Source organism: Pleurodeles waltl, chromosome 5 (assembly GCF_031143425.1).
Source record: "Pleurodeles waltl isolate 20211129_DDA chromosome 5, aPleWal1.hap1.20221129, whole genome shotgun sequence".
NCBI lineage: Eukaryota > Metazoa > Chordata > Amphibia > Caudata > Salamandridae > Pleurodeles > Pleurodeles waltl.
In genome coordinates this window covers 1,862,634,286-1,862,659,160 of record NC_090444.1, presented here as the reverse complement: position 1 = coordinate 1,862,659,160, position 24,875 = coordinate 1,862,634,286, and the positions used below count along the sequence as shown (strand labels likewise).

Here is a 24,875-nt window from a genome sequence, read left to right as displayed (position 1 = left end):
ACTGTCCAGTAGCAGCTCCTTTGCACCCACAGCTGGCATTTCCTGGGCATCTGCCCATCTCCGACTTGCTTGTGACTTTTGGACTTGGTCCCCTTGTTCCACAGGTACCCTCGACTGGAAATCCATCATTGTTGCATTGTTGGTTTGTGTCTTTCCTGCAGAATTCCCCTATCACGACTTCTATGTCCTTTGGGGAACTTTAGTGCACTTTGCACTCACTTTTCAGGGTCTTGGGGTGGGCTATTTTTCTAACCCTTACTATTTTCTAATAGTCCCAGCGACCCTCTACAAGGTCACATAGGTTTGGGGTCCATTCGTGGTTCGCATTCCACTTTTGGAGTATATGGTTTGTGTTGCCCCTATCCCTATGTTTCCCCATTGCATCCTATTGTAACTATACATTGTTTGCACTGTTTTCTAATACTATTACTGCATATTTTGGTATTGTGTACATATATCTTGTGTATATTTGCTATCCTCATACTGAGGGCACTCACTGAGATACTTTTGGCATATTGTCATAAAAATAAAGTACCTTTATTTTTAGTATAACTGTGTATTGTGTTTTCTTATGATATTGTGCATATGACACTAAGTGGTACTGTAGTAGCTTCACACGTCTCCTAGTTCAGCCTAAGCTGCTCTGCTAAGCTACCATTATCTATCAGCCTAAGCTGCTAGACACCCCTATACACTAATAAGGGATAACTGGGCCTGGTGCAAGGTGCAAGTACCCCTTGGTACTCACTACAAGCCAGTCCAGCCTCCTACAGCCATGATGTGAGAACAAGGCTCTAAATGTCACAGACATGATTAAAACGAGGTAGAAAACATGGCTGCAGCAGTTACAGTTACCCCAAGACAATATGTCGCATTTCACACGTCTTGCCAGTTTTTCCCTTTTTACCAGCTCATAAAACAGATAAAAATATCTGAATAGGGTAGAGCTATTCTGCAGTTGAGAAAAATGCAAATAAGCTTTCCCACACTTTGTTGTACTTTGCATATATCTTTTCACAGGTTGTAATGCAGACTGGTTCTGCAACCTACCAAGGTGGCCCAATGAGTTGGGTGCTCGCTGCTGGAATGCGATACTCCTGCCAAAGCAAAATTGTCCTTTTGTCTTTTCGAGATCGATAAATTGAATAAAATTAGATTGGAAAATAAGAACACCTAATATTTAGAAAATGGAGACATTCTTCTAAAAGCATATGATTTGGCCCCTTTTCCAATGAGTATCTTAGCTGTAATAATGTACATATACACACAATTGATAAAATCCAATTAAAAAAAAACATATCTTCTTAAAAGGTTTTAGTACTCAATTACGATTGAATGCTTCATGCTAACGCTTTCTAAAGTGATAGCCAGGGATGTACAGTGCCTACTTTTGAGGCTCCAGGTGCAGATCTGGCTTTGCCAACACTTTTTTGCCCTAGATGGTCACCATGTATGCACATTTAAGGGGGCTATCTTGTAATTATTTTATTTAAAGTAACAGAAAAGTAATTCCAAAATGGCCACCGTGCGTACAAACGCATGCAGCCACCTAGTAATGTTTTTTTCATCCCGAAAAATCATTCCAAGTTTGCCAACGTGCACGAGTTTGCACACAGGTGTCAACTTGCAGTGCTTTTTCTTTTGCATAAAGACACAGAATTCCAAGATCGCTGTGCATGCAAAAACACCCATCTTGGAAATTATTTCATTTAACCCCTTCGCTGCCACGCCTTTTCCCCCTCAGGTGCAAGGCCTTTTTTTGGCTATTTGGGGCAGTTCGCGCTTAGACCCACATAACCTTTTGTTACATAAGCTACCCACACCAAATTTTCATCCTTTTTTCACAACATCCTAGCGACCCAGAATTTGTGGGTTCCGCTGCAGAACACCAATAAATTATCCAAAACACAGCAAAAGTTTTGTTAAAAAAACAAAAAATGGGGGAAAAAAGGGCTGCAGAAGAAGGATACTGTTTTTTCAGCTAATTCTGCATTTTAGTGTATATACTGTGTATAATGCTTACCTCCTAAGTGAGTATACTCTCTAAGGTATTTTTGGCATTTGTGTCACCAAAATAAAGTACCTTTATTTTTGTAACAATGAGTATGTTCTTTCATGTGTGTGAGTACTGTGTGACTACAGTGGTATTGCATGAGCTTTGCATGCCTCCTAGATAAACCTTGGCTGCTCATCCACACTACCCCTAGAGAGCCTGGCTTCTAGACACTGACTACATTTCACTAATAAGGGATAAATGGACCTGGTATAAGGTGTAAGTACCTTAGGTACCCACTACAAACCAGGCCAGCCTCCTACAAAAGTGTTATAATTTCTGTGGGCTGAACTAGGGCCAGCATCTATCCATCAGACTACAATTAGAGCTATCTGTATACACAGAGGGCCTTATTTATGGGGAGGTGGCATAGGGCAGCATTGCAAGTCTTTTTGCTGCACTGCCCTGCATTAATGGGAAAGGGCAGGAATGCACAATATTTATAAAAGATGGTGCATTCCTGTCCTTTCCCCCTGTGCTGGTGCACAATTTGGTCCTGAGTGCAAAAGCAGACGACCTTGCACCATGGTGGCACCTTTCCGCACAAAAACAATCCTGACGGGCAGATTCATTCTGCAGAATGCAGCAAACATGGACAGACGAAAGATGAAGAGAAATAAAGATATTTCTCCTCGCTACGCCTCCCCTGAGGAGGCGTATCTTTTGTGCAGTCATAGGTCTACCAGTTCTGGTAAATCTGTGAATGCATAAGAAATCATGGGAACCCCCACGCAACACCTTCCCAAGGCAGAGTAACTCAATGCAGCAATTTGCGCAGCATTTCTTTACTCCAGAATTATGGGGCCACTCAGAGCAACACAAAGGGCCATGTGTGGCTTCATAAGTCTCTCTTTTAAGCTGTGTCGTGACTGCACCTATTGCGTGGTGCAAGCGTGACGCAACGGGGGTCAGACATTTTTGCCCCTACATGAGTTTAAAGAAAAGAGTTGGAAGATGCTGGCTTCTTGTGAGTCCAGCTTTAGGAGAAATTTGGTGGCACATTTTTACTTTTTGTGAGGATATGTTACAATTACCCTGTATAGCAAACAGAACAAATTGCACTTTTAGGAACTGAGATAGGATTTGAGACAGGAAATGCCTGATGCTTTTCTACTTCACTGCTGGGATCATCTTTCACTAAGAAAGATCAAGCCCTCCTCCAGCTGAGTTTAATAAGTGCTAGATGGAGACTCTATCTGCTCCGGCAACAGAACTCAAAACTGCGAAAGGATAAAATTAATATTTATGTCGACGCAAATGATAAAAGCCCTTCAGCCTTGTAAGGGGCAAGCCCGTGGAAGTGTTATCCTTCCTAATCTCACAGGTATTGGTAGACAAGAGAAGATGAGACTTTCTCTACTTTCCTTTGGCCTGCTTTCACGTCCTTCTCTATGGATTTGCTTGTGTTTTTTTTTCTCTATATAGTTTCTTAGCATGTTTCTGATTTTTGTTTTTTAATTCTGATTTCTATTTACTGACTAACCACATACTAACACACTAACATATGTTTGGGAACATTGCCGAACTCCCTGGATAAGTCCACACATCTCAAAACCTTATCTTAAGATTGAAAGCTCTTCATTTCAGCGAGTGTGGGGCCAGCATGAGTAGTGTCATGGCAAAGGCCTGGAAGGGCTTTAGTTGGAGTCAGGGGTTGTCTTTAAGCAGGGCTTGCATCTGCAACAACTGATTTGCAGTGGACAATGGGTGCTGTCTCTCCTCATTCTGTACAAACAGACTTGAGCCTTTTTACCACTGAAATGTGCATTCTCCTTTCTATCAGCAAGTGTTTGACTTGTGAGAACCTTTCCCTGACTCCAAGTTGACATGTACTCTAAATATTTTTTGTGAGCTCTGTTCCTACCAGCTAATTGGGTTCATTCTGTCTTATACCGACAGCCTGTCTGTTTGTTCTTCCCTGTGAATGGGTCCCAGACACTCCTTTATTTGCCCCAGCTGTGGGTGGCTTCTAAGCCTAGAGGCCGATGGCTCCCTAGAGGCACCCCACATGTTGTCACATGTAAAGCACACAAATGCCATAGAGCATGTGCGTGCTAAATGGCACCTAAAAAATGCATTCAGATGCATTTTTCAAAATTGCACATGGTTACCATCGACTTGGCATCGATGGTAATAGCATTTCCTAAATGTCCCTTTCACATTTAGGAAGTGCTTTCTACATGTGCTTAGGAAATAGGAAATAGGAAATTCCTATTTGTGATTTCCTAATAAGGGAATCGCAAAATGCGATTTCTACATGGTACAGTCCATAAAACAGATGCGGTTCAGTCCATTAAGAAATGCTAAATCCTTTCTTACATCTGACCCGACATGAGCACCACTTTTTCTTGGGGTGCATCAAGGGGGGTTGTAGGCCATAGGCATCCTTGGTTTTGCATTTCCTAATTTGTGATTTCCTATCAAGATATCGCACATGTGGAAATGCAAAACCATTCGTACCTATGGGCTTTTAGGGCCATAGGAACCTATGGTATAGCATTTCCTAAAAGCGATTCCTACTATGTAGGAGTCACTACTAGGAAATCTCTATTTTTGTACATTCCATTTTGCATTTCCTAAATAGTGGTTTCTTAGGGTTCACTATTTAGGAAATGCAAAATAGGAATTTCGTACATCAGGCCCTTGATTTATCGAGTGGTCTCCTTCTCTAGTCCCCGTTTTGCTTTCAGAGCTGCGAAAGGGCGAGGCTGGAGTTTACCCTGTAAGACAAATGGGTCCTGATCCCCAACTGGCCGAGCAGTAATGGGGTCCATTTTATGCGTCACACATTTCCCTCATTTTGCCTTAAAATCAGAGCCTATGTGGAGTGTATTTCGTTTGATAGACCTGTTTTAATTACTTTACTGATGCAAGGTCCTGCCTGGGATGTGCCCAAGAGCACACGTTGTGTGCTATCACTTCCTTTGAAGTCCAACACCAGACAACAGTCACTTCCTGGTATTCCACTGAAAATCAATTGCGTTACACCTGGAGTTATTCAAAACTTGAGATCTCTGTTAAAAGAGAACTGCATAATTATGACACAAAACTGCAATTCTATAAAACAATACACGGACAAGCAATAGTGTAACAAGGATACAGGACACCACACAAATCAAAGACCAAGAGGTAAGAAAGTGCAACATGTTAATGAATCGGGGACGGAAAAGTCCTCTGCGTTGTAAGAGAAGTGTACCCCCCCCCCCAGGGTCCAACTGCACTGCTGTCTGGATCCCTAATGCAGGTGAACACGGATCATGCATGTGCGCCATGACATAGGCCTGTCTCACCGGGACCGGGAGGAGCATCCAAAGTGCTTCGCCCATAGTGGTGGAAGGCTACCGCCTTCACCAGGAGTTAAGCAACAGCAATGCTGTAGTGGCAGCATACCGTGTAGTGATCGGTAGTAGTGAACAGGACCTTCGTAACCTATGTCACTGGAGTGAGGCCTACGGGTCACTTACCTTTGTAAATGTTCCACTCATGTGTGTGTGCTAAACTCACACTTTGCCTACATCCGGCAGATGTAGAGTGCAGCATGCACAAAGTGAGTGAAATGTTCCTATTTGTGATTTCCTAATAAGGGAATCGCAAAATGCGATTTCTACATGGTACAGTCCATAAAACAGATGCGGTTCAGTCCATTAAGAAATGCTAAATCCTTTCTTACATCTGACCCGACATGAGCGTCATTTTCTGACTCACAACCCCCTCCTTCCCTACCACCACCCCTACCCGACAAGCATCACAAGCAAAGTGAGTGTGTGTGTTGGTAGTGCCTGTGTTTGGAACTTACACACCCTTGTTAAAGACAGTAAAGCATCATTGCTGAACAGTGCGCACGCACAAAAGCCAGAATTTACACTTTTTGGTGCAAAACTGTGGGAACACAGTTTTGCACCAAAAAGTATAGCGCCGGCTTGTGCCATTTAACAATGCCAGCCGGGCGCCGTATTAATAGTAAGGCGCAAGCTTGCGCTAAACTTGAGCTAGCGTCTTAAAAAAAGATGCTTGTCGGGTAGGGGTGGTGGTAGGGAAGGAGGGGGTTGTGAGTCAGAAAATGACGCTTGCCTGGTTAGCAAAAATAAGTGCCTTTAACCAGACTAGCGCCATTTCCTGGCGCACAACCACCAAAAACATTACTCCTGTCTTAAGAAAGACAGAAGTCATGCCCACCACCCCAATGGCCTGCACAGGGGACAAGTGTCCCCTGGGCATGGCCATAGCACCCTGTGCAATGCAGAGGGCCCCGAATTAGGTCCCCCATCCTCGGGTGTCCCTCTGGTGGGGGCTCTCCTGGGGCTTGGGTAGGGCACCTATGGACCCATTCCATGGTGTTTAACCATGGAAATCGGTCCACAGGTCCACCAATGCCTGGCCTGACCCAGGCATTAAATAATGGTGCAAAGCAAGCTTTGCACCATTATTTTGGCCCTACTCCCACCCATGCGTCATTTTAGTATGGGGGATAAATATGGGACTATGGGGTTAGCACCATTTTTTAGATGAGAACGCCTACCTTGCATCTCATTGGCGCAAGGTAGGTTCACTCATCTAAAAAAAAGGTGCAAACTCCTATATTTTGCCATTAGACGTGTTTAATGTCAAAATGTAAATATGGAGTTAGGTTTGTGCACAATTTGAGTAAAAACAAATATGACACATTCAGCGCAAAGGAGTATAAATATGGGCCTAAGTGTGCATGCCGAACGAGAGGGTACAATGCATAGAGGTACTAGTGCTGAACAGAACGTGTGCTGTGAATATACACTGAGTGAGTGTGCCTGCATTGGTACATTGTATGGAGGTCCCGGGGTTACATTTTGGGAAGCCCGGGCCAGCCTGGTAAAAACATGAGAAGGAGAGGAACCCCTCAGGCAGATTTGTTTATCGCTAAATTTCTGTGAGCTGGGTGCGGAAACGCTGGGGGTCAAAGGAAGAGACGTTTACATCTCAAAAGGCTGCTCGCTGAATCAGTGCTAGATCACAGGAAAAAGGCCTGGGCACGTCTCTGGAAGGAAGATGGGGCTGATAGAAGAATCATAAAGAGTAGGGCTGGGGGTTTGGCGTTAACATTTTGATGTATATATTACTGTCGCTGACATCCAGGTGTGAACTCTGGTGACTTCCGTGAGTGGTGGTGTGGGACAAATAGCTTTGGAGTCATGTCTGCCGTGACAGACCTCTTTCATGAAGGAAGATGAAAAGGAGAAGTGCCCACTTCGAAAGAAGCAGAACCCCAACGTAAAAATTCAACCCGACAACCCCATTTGTGAGGAGAAGAGCAACTTGGGTTTTGTGTCCACCAAGCGGGAGCACCTAGCATCACTAGAAACGGACTCGACTAGCAGCGCTGCTCGACAGGAAGACCCGGTGCCTCCAAGTGCTGCTGCGTCCATCGTGAGCAGTTCAACCTCGCCGTACAGGATCCAGACTTGGGAGCACCTGAGGAGAGGGACTCGCTGCATCGCTGAACACTGCCATACCGCTGGAGCGGGTACGACTGAAACCGGGACTTCCGGTCCCGGGGGGACTTGCTGCTAAAGATGCTGCTGCACCATGGACACTTTCGATTAATTCCTGAAGAGTCAAAAGGAGAATTCTTGAGTATGGCCTAATAGTCTGTATTCCCTGGATGGGGCCACCAGTAAATGAGGAATAACCCAGAACACACCCCATAAGGGAGGGTAGGAAAGGGATTTGCCTGAAAGCTACTAGTGCCTCGACTTCAAGGGGGCATTATGTTGTTGCTTCTGAATGTTGTACTTCATTGCATATGTACAATTAGAAAAAATATACTACTTTTCTTATAAAACCAAGAATTTGGCTGGACATTGATTTATTGTTCGTACAGTTTGCACTTTGAGCTCTGAATCGTGTTCACTGACCTATATCTACATCCCCTTGATTACTCAACCACAGCTACCTCTGAGAGTCAAGTGCAGAAGGGTTACTCGCCCTAGCTGAGCAGGATCCACAGTATGTCGGACCCCGGAACATAAGGAGAAAGAGACCTCAACCATCACGGTTGGGCTCAGCAAGACTTGCGTCACCGTGGCTCTCTGAAAAGGGTTCTCGCATACTGAAGTCTGGGATCCTGGTAAACCCTAATGAAAATAAGTTAATCTGAAGGTCTAAAATTGTTTAATGAAAGATAATTCTGCCCAATGGGGCCTGGTCCAGCTACAATGGTTCTAGAGCTAGGCACCTTTGTGATGAAGGTAATGTGCCATCACTGACCACTGAGCCTGTCAGTGATGCTCAGGTCAATAATGCTGTCAGTGTATGACTGTGGTGGTGCCATCACCGTCCTCCCTTCCCATCTCTTTAAAGACACGACTGCCTTTTATAAGCAAACTGCTGCGAGGGGACCGTATTGGTGTTTATGAACAGCAGAATGTAGAATGTAGCAATCATTCCAATGAATGTGAAAAAGCCTCTAACAGGGAGAAGCAGGTAGGTACCTCCTTATATAACTGGGAAGTAAATACACGTTTAGATTGTCTTCTTGCCCGGTTTCTCGTTTTCAGGCCCCAGAAGAAGGGTATCTCATGAGTTCATCATGATTTGCAGAGCATAAGTGGTCCAAAACAAATTTGCTTTGATGTGCTTCTTTCCAGGTTTGGTCGACGCACGATGCTCTTTGTGTGCTTTGTCTTCACTCTGGTGTTCGGGATGGCCGCCGCGGCCTCCATCAATTACCCCATGCTTGCAGTGTTCCGGTCTCTTTCTGGGGTCTCCCTTTCTGGACTGTCTATCATCACTGTGGCTTTAAGTAAGTAAAGAAGATCTGGGGGTTTTATGTGTACATCAGTGGTGCCCAACCTGTGGTCCGGGTACCCATGGGATCCGCAAAGCCTCCTCAGTGGGGTCCACGACTTCCTAGAAAATTAGATAATATTAACAGATGAATAAAGTATATATAGATAAAGTATATATAGATAAATGTACAATTGAAAATAAATAAAAATAAAAATAATAAAACGTACTGTAAATGTCACGGAATTTGGAATTGGAGGCTAAAAGTTAAATTTGTATCGTCATATTGACTCGTGGGAGCATTGCGGGTGCATCAAACACAATATAGTATGGACGATGTGCGCCTTCAATTGAACTTAGAAACTTCCTAATAAAATTATTTTTTTATTTTAGTTTTTTAACTTTGCAAATTAAATAAAATGTGTTATCAGTTGTATATCTGTTTGATAAACTCTTGTTTCTGTACTTTTTGTGTATTATATTGCGTTTCAAATTATCGACCATGTTTAGGCTGGATGTAGGAAAGTAGCCTCTTTCTAGCTTGGTTACCCCCACTTTTGGCCTGTCAGTGTGTTTGACTGTGTCTACTGGGATCCTGCTATCCAGGACCCCAGTAGTTATGCTCTCTCCCTGAAATGTGGTTGTTGCTAACTGTTACCACTGTATGTCATCCCACAATTGGCATACTGGTGCCCCCATATAAGTCCCTAGTATATGGTACCTAGGTACGTAGGGCATGGGGATCCCAGGGGATCCCTGTGGGCTGCAGGAGTTATTCTGCCACCCATAGGGAGCCCATGCAAATGGTTCTGCAGGCCTGCCATTGCAGTCTGCGTGAACCGGGTGCATGCACCCGTTTTCACTAGAGATCACTACAGCAGGTCACTATAAGTCACCCCTATGTTGGGCCCTCTCAGCCCAGAGGCCAGGGTGCATCTACCTGTGTGTGAAGGCACCCATGCACTAGCAGAGGTACCCCCACAAACTCCAGAACCATTTTCCTGGACTTTGTGAATGCAGGGACGCCATTTTACACGTGTACTGGACATAGGTCGCTACCTATGTCCAGCTACATAATGGTAAATCCGAACCTAGGCATGTTTGGCAAACATGTCGGAATCATACCCCAATACTTTTGCAAGTATTGGTTGTATGATTCCGTGCACTCTGGGGGCTCCTTGGAGGACCCCCAGCATTGCTACAACAGCCTTCTGAGGTTTTCCAGGCAGCCCCAGCTGCTGCCACCTCACAGACAGGTTTCTGCCCTCCTGTTGCTCGAGCAGCTTGAGCCCAGGAAGGTAGAACAAAGGATTTCCTTTGGGAGAGGGGTGTTGCACAAACTCCCCTTTGGAAATAGGTGTTACAGGCTTGGGAGGGGTAGCCTCCCCAAGCCACTCGTAATGCTTTGAAGGGCACATTTTGTGCCCTCCTTGCACAAACCAGTCCACACCAGTTCAGGGACCCCCAGTCTCTGCTCTGGCACGAAACTGGACAAAGGAAAGGAGAGTGACCACTCCCCTGTTCATCACCACCCCAGGGGTCGTGCTCAGAGCTCCTCCAGAGGGTCCCTGGGTTTTGCCATCTTGGATTCAAGGTTGGCAGGGAACTCTGGGAGCATCTGAATGGCCAGTGCCAGCAGGTGATGTCAGAGCCCCCTCCTAATAGATGGGCACCCAGCTAGGTGACCAATCCCCCTTTCAGGGCTATTTAGGGTATCTCTCTTGGGTGGTTCCTCAGATTCGGATTGCAAGACTCTAGCAGGAATCCTATGCACCCTTCACTTCGACTTCTAACCGAAGAAACTGCATCTGGGCCCTTCAGGACCCTACAAGCTGCAACAAAGATGCAAGACGCCTTCTGCAACATTGTGGCCCATATTTATACTTTTTGACGCAAAACTGCGCTAACGCAGTTTTGCGCCAAAAAAATTAGCGCCGGCTAACGCCATTCTGAAGCGCCATGCGGGCGCAGTATTTATTCAATGACGTTAGCCGGCGTTAGCCGCCGGCGCTGTCTGGTGTGCGTTAAAAAAAAACGACGTACACCAGGCAGCGCCGGCGTAGGGGGAAAATGGCGTATGGGCGTCCACAAATGGTGCAAGTCAGGCTGAGGCAAAAAAATCGCCACAACCCGATTTGCGCCATTTTTTTACGACGCCCATCCCCCATTGAAATGACTCCTGTCTTAGCAAAGACAGGAGTCATGCCCCCTTGCCCAATGGCCATGCCCAGGGGACTTCTGTCCCCTGGGCATGGTCATTGGGCATAGTGGCATGTAGGGGGGCACAAATCAGGCCCCCCTATGCCACAAAAAAAAAAAAAAAATAAATACTTACCTGGACTTACCTTAATGTCCCTGGGGTGGGTCCCTCCATCCTTGGGTGTCCTCCTGGGGTGGGCAAGGGTGGCAGGGGTTGTCCCTGGGGGCAGGGGAGGGCACCTCTGGGCTCATTCTGAGCCCACAGGTCCCTTAACGCCTGCCCTGACCCAGGCGCTAAAATCCGGCGCAAATGCGGGTTTTTTAGACCCGCCCACTCTCGGGCGTCATTTTTGCCCAGGAGTATAAATACGACGCATATGCATCGCAGTCATTTTTTAAGACGGGAACGCCTACCTTGCATATCATTAACGCAAGGAAGGTGTTCACGCAAAAAAATGACGCTAACTCCATGAACTTTGGCGCTAGACGCGTCTAACGCCAAAGTATAAATATGGAGTTAGTTTTGCGTCGAATTTGCGTCGAAAAAAACAACGCAAATTCGGCGCAAACGGAGTATAAATATGCCCCTGTATCTCTAGCTCCTTCCAGCAACTGCAACATTTCCCCATTTGTGCATCCTCTGAGGACAGCCCATATTCAGCCTGCTTCAGAAGAAAGAAGGAATCTCCCTTGGGGTGAAGGAGTCACTCCCCTACTTCTGCAGGCACCAACTGCATCAATGACCAGCTGCGTGGATCCCCTCTCCTGCCGAGTTGCCTGGATGTTGCATCACTGGTGATGGACCAAAGTGGTCCCGACGGTCCCCTCTTCCAGCTGCCCAACTTGGGTGGAGGTAAGCCCTTGTGCACCGCGTCCTTTGCAGCTGCCAAGGCTTGTTGGCATCCTTTCTATGAAATCTTTAGGCTTTCTGAAGCTCTAGCCCCCAGCATTCCATCCTGTGACACACACCTCTGAGTGGTTCTCCTGCGCCGTGGGCACCCTTTTCGTAGTGCTGTATGGGCTTCTTCTGCAACTCTCCTGTCCCCGTCCTGTGGGACTCCTGTGGGTGCTGCCTGGGCTTCTGTGGGCTCTCTATGTTGCTGAGGGCCACCTCTGATTCCCTCTCCTGGGTAGAGTCTACCTGGTCCTTCTTGGTCCCCGGCAGTTTCACTTCTGCTAACCGCTAGTTTTGCGTGTGCCAAGGCTTGCTGGCGGAACACGAAGACGCAAGCCCGACTGCAATCCTCCTTCCAGCGTGGGACATTACCTGCATCCTCCAGGAACCTGACTTTGTCTTCTTGGGTGAAGTGCTGATTCTTTGTCTTCACCGGTGGTTCACTTCTTGCACCTTCATCCTGGTGGGTAGGGGCTCCTGCTCTTCCTAGACTCTGCTGTGCCTCTTGGACTTGGTCCCCATCTTCCATAGGTCTTATTGTCCAGGATCCACTGTTGGTGTCTTGCAGTCTCTTCTGGGTTTTGCATTATTCTTCTTTACTTGTCTGTGTTTGTTCTGGGAAACGTACTGTGATTTACTCCTGTTTTCCTGGTCGCTCGGGTGGGTTGTAGTTCTTACCTTTGGGCTTTCCCTTCTCCCAACTCCCCTCTACACACTACACTTACCTAGATGGGGGACCGACCTTCGCATTCCATTTTTTTAGTATATGGTTTGTGCTCCCTCTAGGGCCATTTCTCTCTATTGTGATTTTCACTAATTACACTGTTTTCTAACTGTTTTTATGCCTATTTCTGCATACTAGTGTATATAATTTGTGTAGTAATTACCTCCTAAGGGAGTATAGCCTCTATGGTATTTTGGGTATTTGTGTCAGCAAAATAAAGTACCTTTATTTTTGTAACACTGAGTGTTTTGGTCATGTGTGTAAGTACTAGGGGCCATATTTATACTTTTTGACACACAACTGCGCCAACGCAGTTGTGCGTCAAAAATGTTAACGCCGGCTAACGCCATTCCAAAGTGCCATGCGGGCGCCTTATTTATGGAATGACGTTAGCCGGCAGAGCTGACTGCTGTGCGTCAAAAAAAATGACCCACACCAGGCAGCGCCGGCGTAGGGGAAAATGGAGCTTGGGCGTCAAAAAATGGGGCAAGTTGGTCTGATGCAAAAAATCTGCCTCAACCCGATTAGCGCCATTTATTTTTACTCCCACCCTCCATTGACATGACTCCTGTCTTTGCAAAGACAGGAGTCATGCCCCCTTGCCCAATGGCCATGCCCAGGGGACTTCTGTCCCCTGGGCATGGTCATTGGGCATAGTGGCATGTAAGGGGGCACAAATCAGGCCCCCCTATGCCACATAAAAAAAAAAAATTACTTACCTGAACTTACCTTAAGTTCCCTGGGATGGGTCCCTCCATCCTTGGGTGTCCTCCTGGGGTAGGCAAGGGTGGCAGGGGGTGTCCCTGGGGGCATGGGAGGGCACCTCTGGGCTCCTTCCGAGCCCACAGGTCCCTTAACACCTGCCCTGACCAGGCGCTAAAAAATGACGCAAAAGCGGCTGGACGTCATTTTTTTTGACCCGCCCACTCCCGTGCGCCATTTTTGCACGGGAGTTTAAATAAGGCGCACATGCCTTGGAGTCATTTTTTAGACGGGAACGCCTACCTTGCATATCATTAACGCAAGGTAGGTCCACGCTAAAAAATGACGCAAACTCCAAGATCTCTGACTCTAGACGGGTCTAACGCCAAAGTATAAATATGGAGTTAGCTTTGCGTCGGATTTGCATAAAAAAAACGACGCAATTCCGGCGCAAACAGAGTATAAATATGCCCCTAAGTGACTACAGTTGTATTGCATGAGCTTTGTATGTCTTCTAGATAAGCCTTGGCTGCTCATCCACAGCTACCCCTAGAGAGCCTGGCTTCTAGACACTGACTACACTACAATAATAAGGGATACCTGGTATAAGGCGTAAGTACCATATTACCCACCACACCGGAGTCCCTGTCTTCCAATACCAAGTGGCTCAGTGGTGGTCCCTGGCTTCCAGTAATGATAAAGTGGTGGTCTGCAGAAATCAAATGGTTGGGAACCACTGGTGTACTTGATCAATTTGAAGGTATAATTAATTAGAAGGAAGTGACTGTTTTAGGCTACATGAGTTGTGACATTGTATCTAGCAGCAGGATATTCAGCGTTGCCTATATTTAAATACCACTGTGTCCTGCTCCATGAATAAATCGGAGCCCCTCTCCTTGGCTGAAACTCAGTCTGTCCAACTTCACTGTGTATCTGGCTCTCCCTTGAGCCCGGTTCCTCCAGCCCTATTTCGATTATTTATCACTTCTATTGCCCCAGTAGTAACTCGGCTTTGCAACAGTTCCCTGAAGTCAACATCTGTCCCGGCCTGCGGAGTGATTCCTCTTCTAAAAAAGCCTTTTGCCAATCCAGTTTTTCTGTCCAACCATCGACTTCTCTCCTTGCTACCCGCGGCGACCATCAAAGCTCTTAACATCAAGCTATGTAACAACTTGCAGACTAAATGAGTGCCCCAGAGCACTCAATCAGCTTTTCGGCTGAAGCATAGTAAGGTATCTACCCTTCAACACTGCATCCCATTTAGTGTTGTTGCAGCGGATGGCAGAGACAGGCATTGGTTATTCGGCTTTGGGTTCATTCAAATTCCTCCTTGAAGGTACTGATCAAGAGATTTGGCTCACCCCTGGTCCTTCCTCCCAGAAGAGGCCTGCCTTGTGTGTACCACTGGGCTCTTCCCTGAGCATTACCCTAATTAATATTCATATTGCCCAAGCCCCCATCCCACTCCAGCTACTTTGATCAACTCTCATGGTCTGGCAACTATATCTTATGTTGATGACACTAAACAGCTTTTGTCATCTGATACCGCTGCCTCTGATCAAATTTATCTTTTTGGCACATGCCTGAAGGAAGTCCTGCACTGGATGCATAAGAGATCTTCAGTGAAATGCAGACAAAACCAAGATATTACTATTCGGTAAGGCCACAAACCTATGGACAAATTACTTGGCCAAGGGATATTCCTCTTCTACTTCTTCCTACATCAGTATTCAAGAATTTAGGAGTGAAGATGGACAATATGTTGTATATGGACACCCGGATTGCGTCAGGAGCTGGAACCTGTTTTGGTTTGCCTTGGTCCATGAGGGCATTTCTTGACTTCCTACCATCAGATGCATGCAGAACAGTTGTCCAAACGCTCTTCACTTCTAATGTAATACATGCAAACAGTTGGCCCTAATGGGTGATAAACTTGATATAGCAAATAAATTGACCAGACTCTATACCAGTAGTCATATAACCTCAGCTCAAAGGAGAGGGAAACAAGACCATTATTTTATGACAGAAAAAACTTTTTCAGAAAAGGAAAAAAAAAATATATATATATATATATATATATATATATATATATATATATGTACACATTACAGCACAAGATAACAATACTCAATTGAATTTAGCCCCAAACTGTATTAAAGCTGAATACATCCATAAACATATTCCTCATCATAACGTTGCTCCAAGGGTGTAAATTAAAAAGTACCAGGCAAAAAAGTTCTTGTGCATATGTGAAAAGAATTAGGAGAAAGTGGATTAAACCAGTTAGAAATTCACGTATACAGTATATTAAGCCTGTCCGACCGCACTCTTTTTTAGATAAAGTCCATCCATTATGTACTGGCACAGCATTTGAATCAATGCTGTCCCTCTGTGGACGATGAAGGAGTCGAGGCTGGGGAGATAGACTTGTCGACCTTTCGACCCTAACAAGAAGGGGGGTCGTTTAAGACCTTAATGGTGGGTCTTCATCAGCACAAAAGGGAGCAACCTGGGATCACAGTGATTTGAGCTGAGGTTATATGACTCCTGGTATAGAGTCTAGATAGGCCAATTTATTTGTTATATCCTGGGTATCACCCGTTAAGACCCATCATTTGTATGTATCACATTGTACCCAGGTCCTGCGGCCTACAGGGCTACCCCGTTGTTATGTAATCACTATTCACTTCACTGACTAGTTGAACTGTCTTGATCTGGGGGTTCCAGAGTATAAAATAAGGAAACTCTAAACTGTACAATATGGATGGTGCATCTCATTCTGGGATTATCTAGAAAGGAATCCATCTCTGCCCATCTTAAGAAGCTGTATTGGTTCACTATTGGTAAGAGAATTATGTTTAAAGTGCTGACCATTGTGCCTTTTATAAGCAGCACCACATGTACCTGATTAGGAGACTTCCGCATTCCAATTCTTTTAGATCCCTCTGCTCTGCCACGGCTTTGCTTGTTAAGATTCTGAAGTTTCACTTGGCTAGACGTTAAAGGAGGTCTTTTTCAGTACTTGGGGGTAAAGCTTGGAATAAGCTTCCATTATCTATTCGCTCTATCTATGTGGAGCTCCATTTTAGGTAAAACCTATTTTTTACAGTGGGCTGATTGGTATGGTGATCAGGCCCTTTGCAGTTTAGCTCTGGGACACTCAGTTGAGTAGTTTTATATATCCCTTCACTCATTCATTCATTCATTCAAGCAGCGACAGGAAGGAGGTTGATCATTGTGTTACTGATAACTTTCATATTTCTGTTGAAGGTAGCCTTGGAGAGTGAGTACCATGCTACCTCATTGCGCTAATGCCTTAGTTTGCTTCCAGTTGAAAGCAGACACATTTTCAAACTAGTGCATCTAATTTCCAAATCCCTACATGAGGACTCTATATATTACTTGGCCAGAAGTCAGAAACTCTCAGCGAGGTTTGAGCCTTACATCGCAGTGACACGCTTTTCATTGTGACTCCAGATTTTAAGTAAGAACATGCAATGGACCAATGATACTCTGCACCCAAAGTTTGGAATTCCACCCAAACCTATAAATATTCCGTCCATTGTCTCTTTTAAATGCGAGCTGAAACTGTTAATTTCCAACTTCCACCTCCATTTCTAGGTCCTAGATGCTACAGTGTTCTGTTAACCCTCCTGGCCCATCATGGCAGCACATCACAGGCAGTAATGGTGCTTGATTCTACCACCTCTGAAGTGTGAGAGAAATGGATAGGATTTCATTAATTAAAACTGGTTAAATACATAATAACATGATTATATCACTTAAGTGTGGTACAGGGTGTCATTCCAGTTCAAATGCAGTGTTCTATAGCCTCATGTCTACATATAGATACATTTTCCTATTCATGCTACGCTTGGGCATCACAACTACCGGTGATACCCGCGGTGTCGGTCCTTTCAACTCTTTAATTGCGCCTCCGCCTAACTATTGCAGTTCATCTTCTACCATTTTCTGGAAGTGGTAAGATAGCTTCTGATTGTGTTGGGCTACTGGTACAATGCTTTTGTTTTTATTGAAGTGTAGGGGAATCTGAAAATTCACCATTTCCCAAGACCTTGAACAATGTTGGATACCTGTGACCAACGGGCCACTCGTCGGCTAACATGTGTAGGATAGCAAAAAGCTTCAACTGTTTTACGCTGTGTACTCTGAGGAGACAGTAAAGTAATATAGGTTCATTAGTGACCTAGATGTCAGCTTAAACAGAACAGTCCTCGTGTGTCATCTTGATGCATCCTAGGTATGTCATGGGGTCTTCTGCTCTCCACATATGCATTTATACGCAGATTGTTTCTGTCAGTGTTGATGGTTAATTTTTGCATATTCTGCTGTGCAGACGTAACTGAGTGAGGCCCTACTGCAGAGGGTGAATTGGGTGCAATGACTTCCCGCTGAGAGTCTCTGATGTGGATATCTTCTTTTCAGTTCATGGTTTGCCTGCACGAACACATACTCATCACTGTCTCGTGACGCCAGCGAAAAAGAACCTCGGCGTGATACTTTAGACAATGATCAGCGTGATCAGGATGTTGCTCACAACATTACGTGGGATCTGAACCAACTGGAGGACTCATCACTCACAAAGATGGGGCTCTTGATCCTTCCCTTTGTAATAAGTCTCTTTGCAGGGTGTTTTTCATTCCTTCTCTTAGTAATTCTCTTTTCCGCATCACCGGCATTCTTCGCCCATTGGTGGACAGGCTTACAGTGTGGGTCGGGCTGCCCACAGCTATAGCAGTGCTGTTTGCTTTCACGGTAGCTATCTTTTTCACACCTGCATGGGTGTCGTTCTCTTGACTTCAATATTTAGTGATGATCTCAGTGGTATTTCTATGGCCTCTTCTTGTAGCTGGATTGCTTGTTCCCACTTTCAATCTATTTTTGCTTGTTTCCACCTTCAGTTTTTTTTTTTTTTTGCATTTTGACTTTATCAAAGTGTATCATTTCTTCTGTTTTATCCAATTTGTAGCTTTTGCTAAGTAAGAAAGCATGAAGAGACTCAGATTGGTGTACTTTAATGATTCAGAGGCAAAGGGCATCCTCAGTGGAGAAGTTATTGAACTCGCAGAATCGTGCAAGTGTTCTGATACAGGTGATGAATTCACCCACGGCTCCTCCTTTCTCTTGTGATACTGAATGGCGTCACTTGCAGTCCAAGGTTTTTGGAAAAAATTGTTTGTTCTTTGCCTCTCATGCCTTTTGATTTGTTGTTGATTGTTCAGATGAAAGCTCTTTTATTATTCCATTGACATCTCTGTGTTTCAAGGGTTTCTTAGTTAGCATGATTTGCTCTTCATCAGTATCTCTGGGTGCTTTCATCAAGTTGTCAGAGTTATCCAGGCGTTCCTTTCAGCCCTGTGTCACTACCAGTACTGAACGGTGCAAATAAGGGGAAAAGACCCTAATTTGTCTCTGGGCTGTCAACAAGATTATTATTTGTTTGTTGCTTTCTCTTTTTTCAGTTATGCTCAAATTTATGCTAGTGTTGTTGGTGCTCGACTTCTCCTTCACCTCTCAAGATGGCCACTGTGTTGGTGTGAAGAAGAAACCGCCAGTTCTCATACCACTGCTCTTCTCCTCTGGACAAATGCCTGTCCTCTTGCTTTCATTGGGAGTCTGCCTGACCTCAAAATGGCCATCACCCAAATCCTTTCCTTTAAAATTTCTGACTCCTTTTGTTCTCCCACTGGGTCGTCTCCTTTGCTGCTCCTGTCCTGCAGTGATGCGCTGGGGCCTTTTTTGGGCATGTCTGGCAGCCTTTGAGCAGCACAACCTGAATGCCTTCTTCTTGTGGTCGAGTGGCTGACCACACTGCTCCTCATGCCCAGCCCCTGCAATGCAAGACCATGCTTTGAGGTCACACTGTCTTTGGAGCAACAGCTCTGTGCATTGTGCTGCATTTCTCATCTCGTCTGGGCTTTGGGGCTCTCAGTGTCAGCGCTACGCCACATTGCACTTCTCAACGCATGACCAGGCTCTGGGGCTCCCACTATTTATCAGTTGTCAGCAATGTTGTACTGCAGTGTACTCCATGGCACGCACCCTGACTGTGGGGTTGTGCTGTTGCTTGGTTGCCAACGCCTTGGTGTGCTTTTGATCCGAGACTGCAACCAGGCTATGGTACACTCATGCCGTTGCTAGGCTTTCATGTATGAGCATCAAGACCATGTACCTTGGTGTCAATGATCTGGTGTCAGGATCCTTCCACTTTGGGCGTTGGTTGTTAGACCTTTCTCTAGATGACGCCACGCCAATTAGGCTATAGTTTGGAGTCTTTTATTGTATTCTTCTTGTACCCTGTCTTACACTTATTTGTTTACTACTGGTGGAGGTTATCTCTTCCCACACATCTCCATGCTCTTTTTGTTCCCTACTTTCCCTTTCTTCTCCATAGTTCTCCCCGCCTACTGCAGGAAGTGGTGTTCAGTGTCCTCCCCGCCTACTGCAGGAAGTGGTCTTCAGTGTCCTCCCCGCCTACTGCAGGAAGTGGTATTCAGTGGTATTCAGTGTCCTCCCCGCCTACTGCAGGAAGTGGTATTCAGTGTCTTCCCCGCCTACTGCAGGAAGTGGTATTCAGTGTCCTCCCTGCCTACTCATCGCCTACTGCAGGAAGTGGTGTTCAGTGTCCTCCCCGCCTACTGCAGGAAGGGGTATTCAGTGTCCTCCCCGCCTACTGCAGGAAGTGGTATTCAGTGTCCTCCGGGTCACCGTCCCTCCCCCAGGTCCTTGTGTCCGAATCCCTTGCCTTGAGATGCCTCTGTCAGGGACAAGTCGTTACCACCTTAGCTGACGCTGACTGCCACGAGGCCAATGACCAAATGGGCACTGGGTCAGTCAGCCCAATTGGAACTGGGATTTATGTGCTGGAAGTCAATGTGGAAAATCTCTCCTGCTGGAACGGGCTTCACTCTGCGCTCAAATGTACTCATGATAGGCCCGCTAAACAGGTGTGTGAGGACTTAAGGTCTGATGTCACTTCTTGTGATGGCACTTCCTGTGATGCCGCGTGGGATGCAACGCACCGTGATGTCACGCATTGTGATGTCATGCGCCGTGATGTCACACCCATTCTGCCTAACTTGGTGAGTCCCCCACTTCTCTTTTTTAAAGACTTGTGCACTGTTCTCACCGTTGTCCTGTCTGATTCAGAGCATTGTGCTTCAGTGACTGCCCACCAAGCTAAGATAGGCAAGAGGCAAGGAGCATGCATGAGGCAGGCAGAGATGAACGGCGCCCTCACACATGCGCCTTCTTCCCTTGTGCAGCTCACTGGTGAATCTGTTGCTGACAGCACTAAAAGCACTGTCACAGCAAAGTCCTTGGAAATGAAAGCAGGTGACATGACAGACCTTAGCACCCATTTACACCAGGTGCCATCAATAGCTCCACATTTCACCTTATCAATCATGTGGTATAACATGAAGATTTTAGTAAAACTGTGTGTAATTTTATAGCTTAAACCGAGTTAGTACCAATGCAGCAGTACCACAGTGGTTGAATGTTGCATTGTTTTATCCTAGAAATTTGGAGAATGACGTGGTGGCTTTGCAGGGAGGAGGTGTTGCTAGTGTCCCATCTGTTATTTTCTGCTGCCCCCCACCCACTCACATGCCCCACCACTGAACAACAGCTGGAAACATCAGGAACTGGCCTCTCAGCCTGAGAAAAACAATGTTCTTCCTGGTCACCTTTCACATTCAATTACTCATGCATTACTTAAGAGTATTTGCTTTATGCAGGATGTGTTCCTGTAGTCTTCTTCATTTAACTAATTACTCACCTAGAGCGCCTAGTGTGAAAAGAGTCACTTCTGGGAGTCTCACCTATAGTGCCTAGTGTGAAAAGAGTCACCTCTGGGAGTCTCACATATAGTGCCTAGTGTCAAAAGAGTCACCTCTGGGAGTCTCACCTATAGCACCTAGTGTAAAAAGAGTCGCCTCTGGGAGTCTGTGTGAGTTCAGGTTATTGATGGGGGTTTATAGTGGGGCCCACGGTAACCATCAGTGGATCATGAAGGGGTTCAGAATAAACGCTCATCCACCCGTTGGCGCCTCTGTAGAGTAATGGACAGCTGTGCCAGTTGTAATTATGATTCTGTGTCAAAGATTGTGAAGGGAGGTATCCAGGTGCTTGCAGGTCCCGGAGGCTTATTCCAACAGCCACTTCTTGAGGGCCATTCGGAATTCGGAAGTGGTCTGGAGGGGAGGCTGTACAAGGTTTTTGCTGCGATGTGAGAGAAGGAGCGTCCTCCACTTCTGCTTCGAGTCCAGAAGGGGGGCCCCCTCCATGTATTTTATAGAGGGGGAACCTCCATTTTCGTTACAGAACTTGGGGGCGGCTTGTGTGAGAAAATGATGCGAAAACCTTGTGCCTCTTTTTAGGAGGCATTTCCAGGTAACAGGAGCAATCACTTTCCTGGCTCCTTTGGGGGGGGGCGGGGGTTAGCTGTGTGTCTCTCCCTCGATTTCACAGCACTGGTTTTGCCTTTGTCACTGTGGCTGTGAGGCCCACCCCTCAGCATTATCCATGTTGCAAAACCTAGGGTCACGACCCCTCGTTTCAGCCTAGCAGCTCTACATCATGGCTGAGAGTCCCAGAGAAGGGGGGCCCTCTTCTGAGCTTCGAGGCCCTACACCATGATTGTGGGGAGGGACAGCAAATGGGCCTTACACCATGCTGGTGAGACCCAGATGACCGGGTACCCTCTGCCGAGCCCTGCAGTCATGGTGTAGTGCTGCGAGGCCCAGGAGAGGGGTGTCCATGCCCTGGACCTCTCAGAACTGGACTCTGGCTATGAGTTCCAGGGAGGGAGGGGTCCTTTCCGTGGGTGCAGCGACAATTGGTGCAGCAGGTACAGTGGCGCTAGGACACATTGAACCAAAATAATTGCTACATTTTACCACCTCCACAGCAGTCAAAGGGCACCATTTTCCTTGCTGGCACCAGGGCACAGGGCATCCTGGCCATGCTACTGGTCCTCTCACTTACCCCTTGCAGCACTCAACTATGTCTGCAAGACCCGGAAGCCTGTCCCCCGGGACCGCGCCGTGCTACACCATGGCTGCGAGACCCAGAGGAAGGGACCTCTCCTCCTGGACCTCACAGCGCTACACGATGCCTCATGGACCTCATAGCGCTACACGATGCCTCATGGACCTCATAGCACTAGAACATGGCTCCTGAACCTCGCAGGGCTACATACACCATGCCTGCTAGACCTTGCAGTGCTACGTCATAGCTGCGAGACCCAGAGGAAGGGGCCTCTCCTCCTGGACCTCACAGCGCTACACGATGCCTCATGGACCTCATAGCGCTAGAACATGGCTCCTGAACCTCGCAGGGCTACACCATGCCTGCTAGACCTTGCAGTGCTACGTCATAGCTGCGAGACCCAGAGGAAGGGACCTCTCCTCCTGGACCTCACAGCGCTACACGATGCCTCATGGACCTCATAGCGCTAGACCATGGCTCCTGAACCTCGCAGGGCTACACCATGCCTCCTGGACCTCGTAGCGCTAGACCATGGCTCCTGAACCTCGCAGGGCTACACCATGCCTGCTAGACCTTGCAGTGCCACGTCATAGCTGCGAGACCCAGAGGAAGGGACCTTTCCTCCTGGACCTCACAGCGCTACACCATGCCTCCTGGACCTCGTAGCGCTACACCATGCCTCCTGGACCTTGCAGTGCTACGTCATGGCTGCGAGACCCAGAGGAAGCCTCTAGGCCTCGTACAATGCAAATCGGGTAAACCACACAAATTCATTCATGTGGTTCAATCTAAAATTAATATTTTTCTACAACAAATTCGTAAATGGACTTCTAGGGGTGAAGACAACTATAAAAAAGAAAGTTTTACTGTTGCTCCTCCACCTGAATCAGACGTACATAATTATCGGCTCGGCACCACAAGCATGATGGTCTGGGCGGCCCTCCCGGGGTTCTAACCAGTGGCACCCTGGTGAAAGAGATCCTTAATAATGCACAGGAAGCACTTCGGGTGCTTCTCTGTCAACTTGTATAATTTATTCACGTTACTGAGTGAGCGATGACAGATGCAGATGTTGTCACATCTTTTATGTAAACTCTTTGAGTTAGTAACTGCGACAGAGGGAGTGTGGAGTTTTTCTGCGTGATGAACTGGAGCCGTGAGGTGATCTCCACGAAGCAGCACATGAACTGCGTGAGAGGGGAGGGGGTCACAACAAAACACATGGAAACGACTGATTGGCAAGGTAATGAAAAAACACCTTCGACCTAGTCGAGCACTCGTAGCCTGAGGCAGCACTTCCCCTTGGGGCGGACACAAACCACAGGCGGAAGGAGGCCCAGAGCCAGGAGGAGGAAGTAAGTTGAAAATAGCACGCATCTGCTGTCTGGCGGAATCAAGCGCTGTAAACTTTGAAAGACAGAAAATAAAGCATATGTAATGGGTCTGGCATTTGCTCGAGTTACAGCTATTGGAGTTGTAAACTCCTAACCGGACTTTTATTGCCAGGCAAATTGAAAATGAAAAGTAAAACAGTTTCAAATAAGTGAGCCGACGGCCGCCATGACCATTAACCTGGAGGAGACAGCCAAAAGGAAACAGAAGTTCGCTTGCGGCCACAACTCTCTGCAAAAGTGCAATTATCCATGCAACAGGGGCGATGGCCAAGGCGGTAACCAAACCGCCTCAAGGAGGGACAAACGTAAAGCATTTGCCAGTGATAACAAAGGATTTTTGAAGGCAAGCCCACGAATGAGTGAATGTATGATGGGCATGAGATGGGCCTACTTAAAAGCCCAAATAGATCACTACACGTCGGGAAAAGCAGCGCTTCCGCCTGCTGTGCTCGACCTAAAAAGGCGCCTCCACCCCAGTGCGAGCAGCAGAAGCGCTCCAGTAAGAAATGAATCAGTACCGCGTCCATGATCCTGAAAAGGGACAAACAAACTGGCAGAAAGTGAAACCAGCACGTCTGACCAATGAGAAGCATGGAAGTGAGAGTGACGATGGAGCCAATCAGTGGTAAGTATTGGGTGGAGTTTAAGCCTCTTTTAAGCTAACAAAATGTTTAGCAAGTGACAGCGCATACACTGTGTCAGGCAAAAACTAAAAGAGTAGACAGACTTCAAGAAAACCTTTCCCTGGGATGACACACTTTGGTCAAGTGAACAAAACAAATAATAAAACAAACAAAAATAAACCTACCTCGTCACCGCCGCTCTTCAGGTCTCCGCTGGACTGCAGACTCCCAGGCACAGGCTCACAGCCTGCGCTGCGGCCAATCCTCACGCTGCTCTCATGCTGATGGCAGCATGAGAGCAGCGTGAGGATTGGCCGCAGCGACCTGGCTTTGCGCTCCCAGGCAGACTGGGGCCGGTGCCTGCTCTCTGCAACCCGGCAACACAGAGCCAGGTTGGAGGCAGCTCAGTGCGCATTTGTGTTTGTCCGTCCTGAGATGGCCGACCGACTCACATGCACACTGAGGCAAGTGCACCCCACTCCCCCTTCGTCCCTGTCATCCCCCATGGCCCGCC

The 24,875-nt window shown here is 46.7% G+C and overlaps 1 protein-coding gene across 1 annotated transcript in view; it reads left to right on the top strand.

The window, feature by feature from the left end:
* The window catches only part of LOC138296893 (solute carrier family 22 member 7-like), a 178,281-nt gene that overhangs the window by 90,823 nt on the left and 62,583 nt on the right, over positions 1 to 24,875 (top strand). The window contains exon 4 of the mRNA XM_069236388.1: positions 8,674 to 8,828. Within this exon, the coding sequence (XP_069092489.1) occupies positions 8,674 to 8,828 (155 nt within the window). The remainder of the gene's footprint in view (positions 1 to 8,673; positions 8,829 to 24,875) is intronic.